The sequence below is a fragment of the Hemicordylus capensis genome, chromosome 1 (genome assembly GCF_027244095.1).
Source record: "Hemicordylus capensis ecotype Gifberg chromosome 1, rHemCap1.1.pri, whole genome shotgun sequence".
Classification (NCBI taxonomy): Eukaryota; Metazoa; Chordata; class Lepidosauria; order Squamata; family Cordylidae; genus Hemicordylus; species Hemicordylus capensis.
In genome coordinates, this window is record NC_069657.1 from 388,809,415 (window position 1) to 388,824,055 (window position 14,641).

General features: G+C 41.1%; 1 protein-coding gene across 4 annotated transcripts in view; it reads left to right on the forward strand.

Moving 5' to 3' along the window:
• The window catches only part of CNST (consortin, connexin sorting protein), a 72,974-nt gene that overhangs the window by 11,237 nt on the left and 47,096 nt on the right, over positions 1-14,641 (forward strand). For all 4 annotated transcript variants that reach the window (XM_053302391.1, XM_053302382.1, XM_053302362.1 and 1 more), the window contains one exon: positions 10,458-10,868. In XM_053302391.1, the coding sequence (XP_053158366.1) occupies positions 10,508-10,868 (361 nt within the window). In that variant the 5' untranslated portion in view covers positions 10,458-10,507. The remainder of the gene's footprint in view (positions 1-10,457; positions 10,869-14,641) is intronic.

Genomic DNA, 14,641 nt, shown 5'->3' on the forward strand with positions numbered 1-14,641 from the left:
GTAATGATAGCATAATACCTTTATCAGGACCAACTGCATTGTTCTAGTTCACCGGAGCTCCTCTTTTGGGCTGGATGTGAAGTTTAAAAAAAATAAATGTGTGGAGTGGGGAAGGAACAGAGAGAGATGATGTTGATGATTGATAGATAGATAGATAGATAGATAGATAGATAGATATGATGGGAAAGCACCAGCCTACAGTCTTGTTATGTTGGTTTTGCAGACTTAAGTCAGCTAGATTGTGCCTGATGCAAAAAGATTTCACACTTCAGTGAAGTACTGTATGTTGGTGAGAAGAAACAATGGCTCCTCTCTATATACATGACAGCATGTGTCTCCCTCCATCACTACTCAGAACTAACAGGTCTCTTGTAAGGGGAAAATTAATGAGAAATAGCAGTGGGGAAGTAACTTGCCTAGGGAGCAACAGGTTGCTGGTTTGAATCACTGCTGGTATGTTTCCCAGACTATGGGAAACACCTATATTGGGCAGCAGCGATATAGGAAGATGCGGAAAGGCATCATCTCATACTGCGCAGGAGATGGCAATGGTAAACCCCTCCTGTATTCTACCAAAGACAACCACAGGGTTCTGTGGTCGCCAGGAATCAACACTAGACTGACGGTACAACTTTATATTAGCAAAGCTGGAGATGCATTTTAAGGTGTGTGCTAGGTATAAAATCAATAGAAGCCAAATTAGCATTACTTAGCTAGATGATGAAAGACATCTGTCTCTGCACCCCACCCACAACAGGAGAAAGCGCAGCGTTAGTTGGTAGAAGTCTTCTTTCTCCAGGTCTAAAATTCCTTTCCTGAAAAGCTACATTCTCCAAAGTGGACAAAATTACAGGTAGCCACATTGTTCCATTAGATGAAGATGCTGTTGCAATAGCTATTCTAATGCAGAAGTTTCATGGGAGTTACATGGGCTAATTCACCCTTGCTTGATAAGCACAACTGCTAGATAACACCCATGCAGGTATATGTGACAAGGTGTCTTGAGCAGTGCGCCAAGCAAGCTACTACTTGTCCATCAGGAAGTGTTACTCTGTCTTGGCTAACTTCAAGCCTATGAGCAACACTACAAACTTATTAAACTAGGTAATATAAAAGGAAGAAGATGAATGAGATAAGAAAAGGCTGAAGGTACAAGAAATAAGAGATTTTTAAAGTGATGTAAAATGATGCAATAATTTCATCAGATTAGAGGCAAATTTAGATAAAGTTATGAAGGGTATTTTAGGATTTTTTTAAAAAAACTTTTTTTTTTCATTTTTAGTGGAACGTTCAAGCTATTACAAATGCACAATTTTCTTAATAAAGCAATTCAAAACAATTACAACAAACTTTAAAATCACAAGTCATAATCATTTGATGGAAAAACTGATAACTGCTTTTGGCACCTACCTCTGTATTCCTTTACTTTTATTTTTGAAAATGTATTTCCTACCTTTCTCATCACCAATCCAAGGTGGCTTACAAAAACAGAAATATATATTTATCTAGATAGATCAGGGCTGCTCAACTTTGGTCCTCCAGCAGGTGTTGGCCTACAACTCCCATAATCCTGGCTATTGGCCACTGTGGCTGGGGATTATGGGAGTTGTGGTCCAAAAACAGCTGGAGGCAGGGTGGATTTGATTTAAATCAAACTGATTTAAATCACGGTTTAAATCACGATTTAAATCACTAGCAGGGTGGATAAAAATAAAAAAATTCCGATTTAAATCAAAACAATCCGATTTAAATCAAAAAAATCGGATTTTTTTTTAATTTAAATCGGATTTTTTTTATTTTTATCCACCCTGCTAGTGATTTAAATCGTGATTTAAATCGTGATTTAAATCAGTTTGATTTAAATCAAATCCACCCTGGCTGGAGGGCCTAAGTTGAACAGCCCTGAGATAGATAGATAATAAAACATCAAAAACACAAACCTCAAATAATTAGGTAATACGACAAATCTTCTGATGGACTTTGTCGACAAAGCCCATCAACCTGCTTAATATAACACATAACAGCTTCTTCCCATACAGCGTAACTCAGTCACCTCCAGATGCCAACAAAAAAAAGCTATATCTTAACCTGATGCTTGAAGATCAGTCTCCAGTAGAATGTTATTCCACCATGTCAGCACCATCACTGAGGCGATCTTACTTATAGATGCCCACTGTTCCTTCAACAAGAGGACCTACAGCAGGTCTCTGATTATGCTCACACGTACAGGGCATTATGGCAGTCCTTAAGTTACCCAGGTCCCAAACCATTTAGGATTTTAAACATTATAACCAGCACCTTGAATTGAGCCTGAAATGAAGAGGTAATCAGCACAGGGTAGGTGTGTGCATGAACTGAGGTTTGTGAACAGGTCCAGCAGTCCAAGGCACTGGGGGAAGTGGTGAGCGGCACCTTTAAAAGGGAGTGGAGCGGGTCCTTACCTGCTTTCCACCATCCCATACAGCTTCCTGCTGCGACAGCATTCCTCCCAACAGCCGACATGTGGTGCCAGCACACACATGGCCTCTGTGCCTGTCCCTCAGCTACTGTCATTTGATTATTTCTTTTTTTTTTTTTTTTTTTGGATGTACTTTTTAATGGTCCATTGTGGTGGAAAAGATCTCCCCCTTGCATGTGTGATAGTTTGTTTATAGTTCCTCTTGTTTTTTCTGGAAGGAAAACAAGGAAAGATCTTTGGCAGAAAGAGAGAGGACATATTGAAAAACATAACTTTAAAATAATGGACTCTAACTCAAAAACAAAACACTGCTCCCACATGAAGAATGTTTAATTTCATGGGGGTGGGGGGGGAGGGAGAAGTAGAAGGAATGTGTGAGCTGATCCAAGAGCAGAAGGTGCTTGGTGCCATTGTCTGTCAATTTCCCTTTCCTGGTTTCTTTTACAAGGCAGTTGGTCACTATTGGAACATTGTGCCCCTTTGTGAATGTCTGGTGGCATCAGAGGGGGCAGACATTCCTGGTGAGCCAGCAGCCAAGGGGAGCAGTCTGACAGTATATCATATGATCCAGCCCAAGAACTCTTCTTTTTCTCTAAAACCTGCATAACCCCCCCCCCTTTTTTTTTTTTTGCGCTTCTGAAACCTTACCTTCAGTACGAAAATAAATTCCTGACAGGGAGAGAGATGTTTCATCATTTTACCCGCAGATGTTCATTTGTTTAGCTACAGTCCTGCATGATTTCCTCTTTGCTAGTCAGTCATATAAGTATTTCTGCTGCATTTTTCTCCTTTATGGGAAAGGGTGTGAAAGCCCTTGCCTGCTTTATCATGGAAGCTGTAATGTTTAAGACTTGCAAAGTACATCTTGTATGGGTAATTTATTTAATTGCTAAATGTTAGGGCTGATAGGACATTTCCCCTAATTATATGGAGGCCTCTTCTTTAGCTAGACATTTTGTTGTTAAATACAAGATTTTCAATTAGTGGGAGGGTAGTGCTAATCTAGATAATCTGTAGCTTTAACGAATATGCATCTGCATATTTCTGAGCCTTTGAGAAGAGCTTTTATTTGAATTAACTACTCCACATTTCAAGACAAGAATCCTCTCATGCTTACAATCGTCTCATGCTTGTGATTATATTTCACAACTCTGAAATGCTATCTATCTGGAATTAAATTGCGAGAACGAGAGAAGCAGTTCAGTTTACTCTGACCTCTGTTGATGCATATAATACAACTATTTGACTCTTTGGGCTTGTGGTAATATCAAACACACACACACACACCCATCTTGCCTAAAACACATTTATTTTAACTATTGGGGGGGTGGAGTTTTGAAGTAGGTATCAAATAAACTTATAAGAATTTTCAGTTGAAGCCCGCCACTCACTGCATGTGGAAAATAACATTGTAAGGTACAAATTGCTTCTTTGAGTTAGCATCTGTCATGACTGTGGATCCAGAACCTGCCCCTACCACAATTGGGTGAAGAGATGGACAGTTCCTGGGAGGAGACAGGGTGGAAAGAAACTGTAATCCAGCCTCCTGATGACCTCATGCCACTGCCCCCACCCACACCAGGAGGACCAGGGAACACGAAGCAGCACTTCCACCACAACCCAAGGACACAGCCTTGCTTTCATCCTCAGTGGAGTCCCCAGAGGACCTAGCAGTCTTAGTAGAAGTGCCCCAGTGTCACCAGAGCCAGCACCTAAGAAACTAAGGAAGGCCTCTTTAAGATTCAAATCCCCGTTCAGTTCAAATCTTTAAGATTTAAGAATCTTTAAGATTGAACCTCTTTAAGATTCAAATCCCCATTCAGCCATGAAACTAGCTGGGTGACTCTGGGCCAGTCATTTCTCTCTTCACAGGGTTGTTGTGAAAGAGAAGCTCAAGTATGTAGTATACCGCTCTGGGCTCCTTGGAGGAAGAGCGGGATATAAATGTAAAAATAATAATAATTATTATTATTATTATTAATAAGATGGGAAGCACTCCCTAGGGAAGGGGCAGAACCAATTCCTTCAGTCTTGGCAACAGCCATAAACTCCAGCAGTCTGCTTCAGGAAGCCGCTGGAACAACATTCCCTTAGTGTTGCATTAGCCAACACCCATGATACTCCTCCATGATCACTCTGTGTATTTGGAGCTGTCTGTGGCACTCCTGTATGGGAGGGACCTGGGTGGAGATCCTGGCTTAGCCTAGAATAGAACAGCTTCTTTGCCTTCATCAACTGCCAGAAACTGGGGGTGGGAGGGGAGATGCACGCTTCTATACCTATCTCTTACTCTAATTTCAATTGGATTTAAATTGTAATTCAGTTTGGGAGCCATTTGTGGTTAAAAACCAGGATATGCATAAACTATATTCACTTGGACAATAGGGATGTGCACGAAAATCTTCGGCACCGACGGGGGTAGCACTTTAAGGGCGGGAGAGGGTGCACTCACCCCTCCTGCCACATTTCCCCTGCCGGTGCACTGTTGTTTTTAAGCCCTTCGGGGCGGCAGCGTTCTTCCCTGCTGCCCCGTTTCCCCCGTTGGCCGGAAGTGACCGGAGGTCGCAAGCGCACGTGCACCTGTCATGTGTGCACGCACGTGCCCTTCTGCCGTGTGCGCATACACCACTTCCTGCCGATGGGGAAAACGGGGCGGCAGGGAGGAACGCTGCCACCCCAAGGGGCTTAAAAATAACAGCGTGCTGGCAGGGGGAATGCAGCGGGAGGGGTGAGTATATCCTCCTCCGCCCTTAAAGTGCTACCCCTGTCGGCGTTTCGGCGCCGAAACCACCCCCAGCACCGAAACGTTTCGGAGGCCTTCATAATGGCCTCTGAAACGTTTCAGGCACAAGCCTATTGGACAATCTATCTTAGTCCATTGCACATTTTTTCCATGGTATATTTGTTTGTCACCAGGTAGGGCAGAAACCTACTTTTTAAAAATAGAAGTTGAAATGCCAGAATTTTAAACAGAATCCGCAAGAGCTGTGCAGATTCTAAATTGGCAGTTACATTAAAGCAGCCCCTTCTGTACTTCATGAATACTACAAATAATTAAACAGACAGTATTTTAGTCACAGATATTTTGTATCTTAGATTTTGAAATAAAAAAATTAAAAGTACTTTCAAGGCTTGGATTGTTTTTCAAAGTGCTCAGAGCTATTCCTTTGAGAGAAGCTTTCTGAGTCTTTCTTCACATGCTGCTGCTGTTTAAATGAGTCACTTCTGGTGATAAGAAACTGCATATAATTTCCATGTGCTTTCTAGCAATACATACTTTCCAAGGTGAATAGTTTTAAATGCAGTCCTGATCCTGTTAGAAAGATGACATTCTGTGAAGGTTACCTACTTGAAGGGAACACATAATTTTATTGTTCTGCTTGAAAGTCTGGATAACTTATGAATTTTCTGCTTACTTGACAATGCTCTTTTACAAATGGTGTTTATGAGTTCCTTAAATGAAGCACTCTAAACCAAGAGAAAAATTATATAAGCAATATACAATATTTATTTAAAGGTAATTTAAAACATTAGAAACTAGTAAAATAGAGTAAAGTTTCATCAAATAAAGGCAAAAGAATAGGTATTTTTTTAAAAGCATAAAAGTAAAATATCCAATATATAATGTATAATTTTTGTAAAGCAGAGACCTGAGAATTGCTAATAAATATAAAAGAAATTAAGGAAGTTCTAACCCAAATTCCAAGTAGACAGTTTGGCAGTGGTAAATTGCATTACATGTATTAGCAATTTTCAAGTCTCTTGTTTATACATTTTGTATATTATATACTGAAATTTGGACATATGGTGGCAGATCATAAGATGCAGGCAGTTTTCTACCTAGCACTCCAAATTAAGACAAATGGCACTTAAGATGTTTGTAAATTACCACCTTGTTTCAGCTTTAAAACTGTGTTTCAATGTGCAACACTTGCCATAATAGGGTAGGCTCAGCTAGCCAGCTGCTTGTTCATGGACTAGGGGAGAAGGTGGCATAAGAACAGCCCTGCTGGATCAGGCCCAAGGCACATCTAGTCCAGCATCCTGTTTCGCACAGTGGCCCACCAGATGCCACTGGAAGCCACAGGCAGGAGTTGAGGGCATGCCCTCTCTCCTGCTGTTACTCCTCTGAATCTGGTACTCAGAGGCATCCTGCCTTTGAGGCTGGAGGTGATCTATAGCCCTTGAACTAGTAGCTGTTGATAGACCTCTTCTCCATGAAGTTATCCAAACCCTTCTTAAAGCCATCCAGGTTGTTGGCTGTCACCACATCTTGTGGCAGAGAATTCCACAAGTGGATTATGTGTTGTGTGAAAAAGTACTTCCATTTGTTGGTCCTAGATTTCCTGGTAATCAATTTCATGGGATGACCCCTGGTTCTAGTGTTTTGCAAGAGGGAGAAGAATTTCTCTCTATCCACTTTCTCCACACCATGCATGATTTTATAGACCTCTATCATGGTGGCAATGGTGGGTCAGACTGATATTGTCATCACAATTGGCAGTCCCAGCAGCTTTGCTGTTGCATTTAAGACTGCAGAGGGATTGGTTGACTTTCCCATCCAAGATGCTCCTCCTGCTGCCACTGTTGCTGCTGCCACTGCTTCAGCTCCTTCTCCTTCAGGGCAGGCTTGTTATGATGGCAAGAGAGAAAGAGCCTAGTCCATTCCCAGCCCACATGCCATTTTCCATAATCTTCCCTAACCATTGCCCAAGAGGAGGAGATGGAGGTGAGCTACCCAGATGCTTTCTCTCCTCTTTCCATAGAAAAGTTAGAAAGAGCCAGGTAAGGGCTGGGATGGGAGTGGGCTGTGGGTGTCAAGGGCGAACCACTTCTGATTCCCCACCATCAACTTTTCTGCTGCAGTTCTGAATGTCTGTAACTGACACACCACCAGCTTTGATAGCAGCAGAAACAGAGTATCTGATCTTTGTTCAGGAACCACCCCCCATTTATAACATTGTTTCTTATGGGGAAATTGGTTCTGAGTTAAGATCTTTTGTCTTAAGACAGTTTTCAAGAACCAGTTGTGTCATAAGTCTGAGGACTTCCTGTAGCTCAGACTACTAATCTGTGTTTTATCTATTTTTCCCCATAAGAAGGAAAAACAATTGTGCTGACTATCACTGGTTTGCTGAGCTAGTAAGCTAATCTGTGACACTGAGTTTATTTTAAATTGTAGTTTTTGGTGGAGAGAACACAATGTTCTGTTCCTGGTGATGCTACACTCAGTTTTGAACTTTGAAGCAATTCAGGGCATAGTTTAATGAATTTCTATTGCTGAAACGTTGGTTTTTGCCTAGTACATATGCTTGCATAAGACTCTCTGTCTAAATGTTATATCTATAGTATCCAGTTAGAAACTGACTAAATTTTATACTAATGCAAATTTCTTCACAAACTTCATTTTATAAAAGTGATTCAAAGTAAAATATCACCATAATGCTTGATAATGTTTTTAGTTATAGGGTAATATTTATAAATATAATAAATACAGCAAGCTGCCAATGTAAATGTTGAATTACAACTGGTAAGAGAACATTGCATGAAAAAGCACAAAAACACCGCAGTATGTTCCACTGGAGATAGTATTAACGTTGCATTACAGCTGTAAAGCTGTCCTTACCGGCTTTCAATTCATCTCCAAACCTGCTATACCTGCTTAATGTAAAATTCAATAAATTTCTCAGTGTTTCTGCAAAAACATTTGCTTTGGATCCAATAAAACACTTGTGCCAAGGCACCTTCACTTGTGTAAGGTGGGATCTTGGATTTCCACTAACTCCTCCAACAGCTGTAATCCAATATGACACCACATCAAATGTGTTTCAGAGGCTGCAGGAAGTGAGAGAGGCCCATACCACAAAAGAAATACTGCTCCTGTTTCTTAGGATTCAAACCCTTGTATGCAAGTGCACGTGTGCGCACACCCACACCCAGGATATGTAAAACAACAAATAAACATTTATATACCACTTTTTGACAAACGTTCCCAGAGCGGTTTATATAGAGAAAAGAATAAATTAATAAGGTGGATCCCTGTTCACAAAGGGCTCACAGTCTAAAAAGAAACATAAGGTAGGCATCAGCAGCAGCCACTGGAAGGATGCTGTGCTAGGGCTGGATAGGGCCAGTTGCACAGGCCACTTCCAGTCCAATGCTGGCAGGGGCAGCAAGGAAATACGCTGCCATCCTGCACCACTGTTTTCATGACAGTGGCGGTGAGGGAAGCACGCGGGGGGGGGTTGAGCACCCTCTCCACTCCTTAAAGGTGAACACACACACACACACACACACACACACACACACTGCAGAACCGGCCAAACACCTGTTCGTCGTTCTGCAAAAGGACTGCCGAACCAGTTCGTGCAGATCCCTAGAGACGACACATCTTGCTATCAAGAAAAAAGTGATACACTATCTAGGTGTTCCAGTGCAGATGAAATGCTCAGCACCCATTAAAAAAGGAAGTAGGCAAGTACAGTTGGTAGCCACTAATTACCACTATACCAATGGCAGTATATGGAGTATGTCACCTATCTTCTATACTGGCAATCTTCACTATTTTTCACATAGGGGCCACTTTGACAAAGACATTCAGTGTAAGAGCCATTTCCCACCGCACTGAACTCAAGGCAGTGCTATACTTTTCCCGGTGCTGCGGGGTGGGGTTTAAGAGAAATGGAGCCCTATCAAGCTCCAGTGACATCTAGAAAGGCACACACAGAGTTCTGGGAAGCATAGTCCTTCCCAGCGCTTCCCATAGAGATCTATGGGGAAAGCACTGGGAAGGACTACACTTCCTTGCATATGCCTTTGAAGATGGCACCTAGACTCAAGAGGGTTCTGTTTCCTTTAAAGGAACATCACCAGCGCTAAGCAGAGCACAGTACTGCATGATGGGAATTGTTGCCTTTGCACAGAATAGTGGGGCTGTGCAGAGTACTTGGCTTCAGCGAAAGCTTTGCACAGACCTAATAAATATTCAGGGAGCTGCACTTAGGATTGAAGGGAACCATCACTTTCACCAGCTTTTCATTGAAGATCACTGTTCCATATGGACTGCTCTGTTCTGATGTAAAGTTCTCAGTATCTTGATCATGGTTAAGAAATCAGGAGCTGGAGGCCACAGGCTCATGTGCTCCTTCTCCCTCCATTCTCCTCTCTCAGCTGTTATCACGGTTTGCCATTATATGTGCACTGGTGCTAACCATAGTATGCACGAACCAGAATTCCCAGCATAACCTGCTTAAGAAGGAAACTGAAAACTCAATATATAATAAGCATTTAAGCAGGGATGTATTGTGTTTAGGCTGTGTTAAAGTAAAGCTAAAATATATTCTATAATATAATTAGTAAAGCTAATATTTTAAGAGTTTGCATTTGAGTATCTATAATCTATGATATAATGAGTATCTATTTGAGTATCTATAATCTATATCTATGCCTGAGCTTCACTGACTTACTGACATGAAACTCCCAGACCAAACCACAAAAGATAGAAACTTGCCATTTTTGCTGGTAGGTTCCAGACCTTGCAAACCAAAAGAATTCCAAACCCTGGAAAAATTCCTTAATGTCCATAAAGTAAACCCCTCCCATTTGAAAGAATGGAGAATGATAGCTCATAGATATAGCAAAAGACTAGAGTCACAGAGAGCTTGCAAACTGCAGGCTCTCACTGAGTGTCTCCCAGACCAAACCACAAAAAATAGAAACCTGCCATTTTTGCAGATAGGTTCCAGACCTTGTCCAGACTACCCAAAATATCCATCCCCCAGGAAAATTCATTAATGGCCCGGAAAATCTGGAAGAATTCTTCCATTGAAACACATGGGGAATGAGACCTCAGAGCTAGAAAAAGACTAGAGTCATAGTGAGATAAGACATTAATATACTTGCAGATTGCAAGTCCTTTTACTAGTATACCCTAAGTAAACTACCTACTCAAAAGTACTTGGATTCAGATTATTATAAACCTTTGACTTTTATTTTTTAGAGCTGAGAATCATTTTGACAAAGTGGATATAAAATAATAGTAGTGCTCTAATGGATGACGGGGAATCTCCTACAAATGACCTTCAGTTAAACTTGCAAGACCTACTTCATGCTGACACACATGTGGAAAGGATAAAAACTTGCTTGGCTTCTTCAGCAGATGAAAATGAAAATCAGCTTAATGGCAGCAAGCATGAGACTCTGAAAAGCAGTGATGCCACAATGGGAAGAGTTGAGCAGGACAGCATCAATAATAATGAAGGGAAGGACAGTGGAGACTACACCTCTTGCTATCAAGAAGAAGAAAGTGATACACTATCTAGGTGTTCCAGTGCCGATGAAATGCTCATTCCTGAAAAGTGCAGCTCTGGAAAAAGGAGTTCAAGAAAAACAAAAGGTTCCAGCAAGCAAGGTACAACTAATTTCAAAATACTGTACACATGTTTGTTTGAAGGTTGTTTAGCTATGAATGAGACCAATAAGAAAAGCTGATCTGACTTGAGTGCATCTACTTCTCCAGCTATTTTCAAAAAGTGCAGTGTTTCCATCTTCTGCTTTAGAAATGACTTCATTGTCTTTAGTTTTCTTATTTTAAATTGTAGTTTTTTGTGGATGGGCCTGTTTGGATCTCGTTTCCATTTTTCATAAAAGGACCACAAAGTGCTGGAAAGGAGTGGCCTGCTCACATGATGCAAGGAGTGTAAATGACAAAAGGTATAGTGCATGTTGCCTGGGCCTGTAGGAGGGCCTTCTCTGTGGCCACTCCTCTTCTTTGGAACACCCTTCCCCGCCAGATTTGTTCAGCCCCCTCTTTAGTGGCTTTTAAGGCCCTTCTCAAGACCTACCTTTTCCACCAAGCTTTTGCCCTTTGATTTTTTTTTAAAAAAATATTGCTATTGTTATTGTTCACTGCCTAGAGCCTTTGGATGAGGTATACAAGAAATTTTAAATAAATAAAATGATAGATGTGTTGTTCTGGTGGTGGATTGGTAGTCTTAGTATTATTTAGTATTCATTATGATTTAGTATTGGAGTATTTTAAGTTATATTGCCTGTAACTGTTGATTATTGCAATTGCTGGTTGGTTGTGGACCCTGATAGATAGATGATGATAGGAGGAAAATGTGAACCAGTTTCCTCTATGGGAGGAAAGGATCCAGCAGATGTAGTTCAGCTGTAAAGTAGAGTTAAAATATGTTGTAATAGAAATTTTTTCATTTTTTTGTAATATACTTGTCCCTCCATTTCACTATGAGAAGGCATAGGTTTGTGGGGGAAAGAACATGTATATTAAAAAGTAAATAATGATTGTGTACTCTTAGCCTTAGCTTCAGCTACTCCAGCTCCATCTGTCTGTCTCAGTGAGCCAACAAGCAGGAGATGAAGGCATGCACCCTCTTCTCCTCCTGCTGCTCCTCTGTAACTGGTATTCAGATGTATCCTGCCTCTGAACCTAGGGTAGCCTATATCCATCAAGACTAGTAGCCATTGATAGGCTTGTCCTCATGAAATTGTCTAAGCCTCTTTCAAAGCCATCCAGGCTGGTGTCCATCACCACTTCCTGGTGCAGGAAATGCCATAGATTAGTTATGTGCTGGTCATCACCACATCCTGTGGCAGGGAATAGAGATTAATTAAGTACAATGTGAAAAGGTACCTGTTTTGTGTCACTCATAAGTATTCTGGCAATCAGTTTCATGGGATGACCCCTGTTTCAAATGTTGTGAAGAAAATAGATTTGATTTTTGGGTTCCTGTTAGGCTATGCTCCCCTAGTTCTGCCCTGATTATGAGTAATAGAATAAGTACTGATCATTTCAGTATAGTCACAATGCTAGTTTGAATTAGAAAAATAAGATCCCCATTATTTTCTTTTACTTATTGTGTTTGGGTTTTTACATATTGACAAAACATTTTTTAGTTGCTGTGGTTAGCGATAACAAGATGTCACATTATATGTTTAAAGACAGGTCAGTTTGTTTTCAGGTATGTAGGCACATTAAGGTAGGGCAGTATTTGCACAATGTAAATAAATAAGCTGGTGTTGAACTGAGAGTGGTTTTCCATGGTGTCTTGCACTATTGCGAAAGGAAAAATAAAATAATGTTGCCTTGCAGATCTGTCTTGGCAAATTATTGGACCAAGTCCATGCAATGAAGTCATCTTTCACTTTTTCCCATACACGCCCCCCCCCCCCGCAACATTGTGGATCTATCTCAATTTTTGCCATAAAATAAGGAAAGGATTAAACTGGATAAAGCCTGCCTGCCTATTCTGATACAAAAACAGTAAAAATGCAGTACAGTAATAAATCTGTATCACATGCAGTGAAGTCCCAGGCATGTGTCTAGATGCAAACCCTACTGTTGTGTGCTTGTATCAATTGTTTGGTTCAATCTGCATTGAATCTTTATCCGCTCTATTTCTTTACAGTTTCCATATGTCCATCTGATTTCAAAAGGAGTCCCTTAAGGCATTATGTACCACCATAGCTTCTCATAGGCACAGAAATCCCTGCATAGCAGGAGAGGATCCAATTTCTGTCATGTTGTGGGATAGCATTGCTTCACACATGACTATGACATAGTGGTACTGTCTGTGGGTCATCTAACAATATTCACATTGGAAGTACTTTCAAATATCAAATTTATTTCATGTAGAGATATCAAATTTGTTGTGATATCTTAGCAAGAATCTCATCGGTACCATACCTGTTTGTATCATGGAATGATATACTTTGGGAACAAACCCATAACATATTGGACAAAACTGAAAGATTCTATTAATAACTATTAAAGGGGGAAATTTATGTGCATGGAACACCAGGAATGCTTGCTTCTTCTTTGCAATAAGCTAACAATCTGGGTTGAGATCCATAAGAATGGGTAATGCACCTGCGCAGTACCCACGTGGTAGAATGTTGCAGCTCATCAAGGCTACGGAGCCCTGCCCCCATGCCTACAGTGTGCTATTTAAAAATGGGCCAGGTGCCATGTTCTTCAGTTCTTTTCCGGCTGCCGTTGCATTCAGTCCTTGGGCTGTCGCTCCTCATCAGTAAAGTTATTCCTTGTGAGTTCGTCTGTAAAATAAGAAATAAAATATAACAGACTATTTATTGGGTTTTTTATTTGGAATGGCTTCTGGACTTTGCTGGTGTCTTTGACTCTAGAGCGGACTTTGGCTATCCTTAAAATGTCTGAGGAAAAACAGGGTTTCCAAGAGATACATGGGCTGTAATTATTATTATTACTATTTCTTGTTTACACAGTCAGACAGGTGTTATTGACTGGTTTGTTTTATCCAGACATCGAGTCCTTCCCAAGGACCTGGGATGGCTGAATTTTATTGTCAGTGTTGTTGCTGTTGTTATAGATATTATTATTATTATTAATTTTTACATTTATATCCCGCTCTTCCTCCAAGGAGCCCAGAGCGGTGTACTACATACTTAAGTTTATTTTTCACAACAACCCTGTGAAGTAGGTTAGGCTGAGAGAGAAGTGACTGGCCAAGAGTCACTCAGCTAGTATCATGGCTGAATGGGGATTTGAACTCGGGTCTCCCCGGTCCTAGTCCAGCACTCTAACCACTACCAAGTGGTAAATGCCAAGCTCCCCTCAAAGGACATCACAACCTATGTTTGATCTGCCTAGGAGAGGAGCACAGTGTTTCCTCTTGCAAGGTATATTTATTTTTTTCCAAGCAGAAAAAAATTGGGCTTTGCAGCTTCATGCCACCATTTATGATGAGGTGTTAAGCCCTTTGACATTGCGGGAACTCCTTACTATGGCCTCATAGTTGTCTTCAAGGGACTTGGTGGTGTCAGCATCTAAGCTGCCTCCTTCGAGACCACAACCATCAACGTCAACATTGGCATCCTTTTAGATCCTGAAGTTTTCTTCCAAGTCCACTCCCGCTTCAACACCAGAGCATTCAGAGTCACAAATGAAACGGTTGTGACTGGATGATCTTTCTTCTCCATGACCAAAGAAATCAAAGATAGTGGAAGGACACTGTCCCCATCTGGCCTGCAGACTTTGTCTTCGAAATCCTTGACCTCAGAAATCGAGGTTGACAAACAAGGCTTGGCATCAAGAACTTCATCCTTGAAGGGAAAGGATCAACTGACATCGGAGAAGCAGAAGGTCCTCACGGTCAACCGCACATTGCCACCAAGATTGTAGAC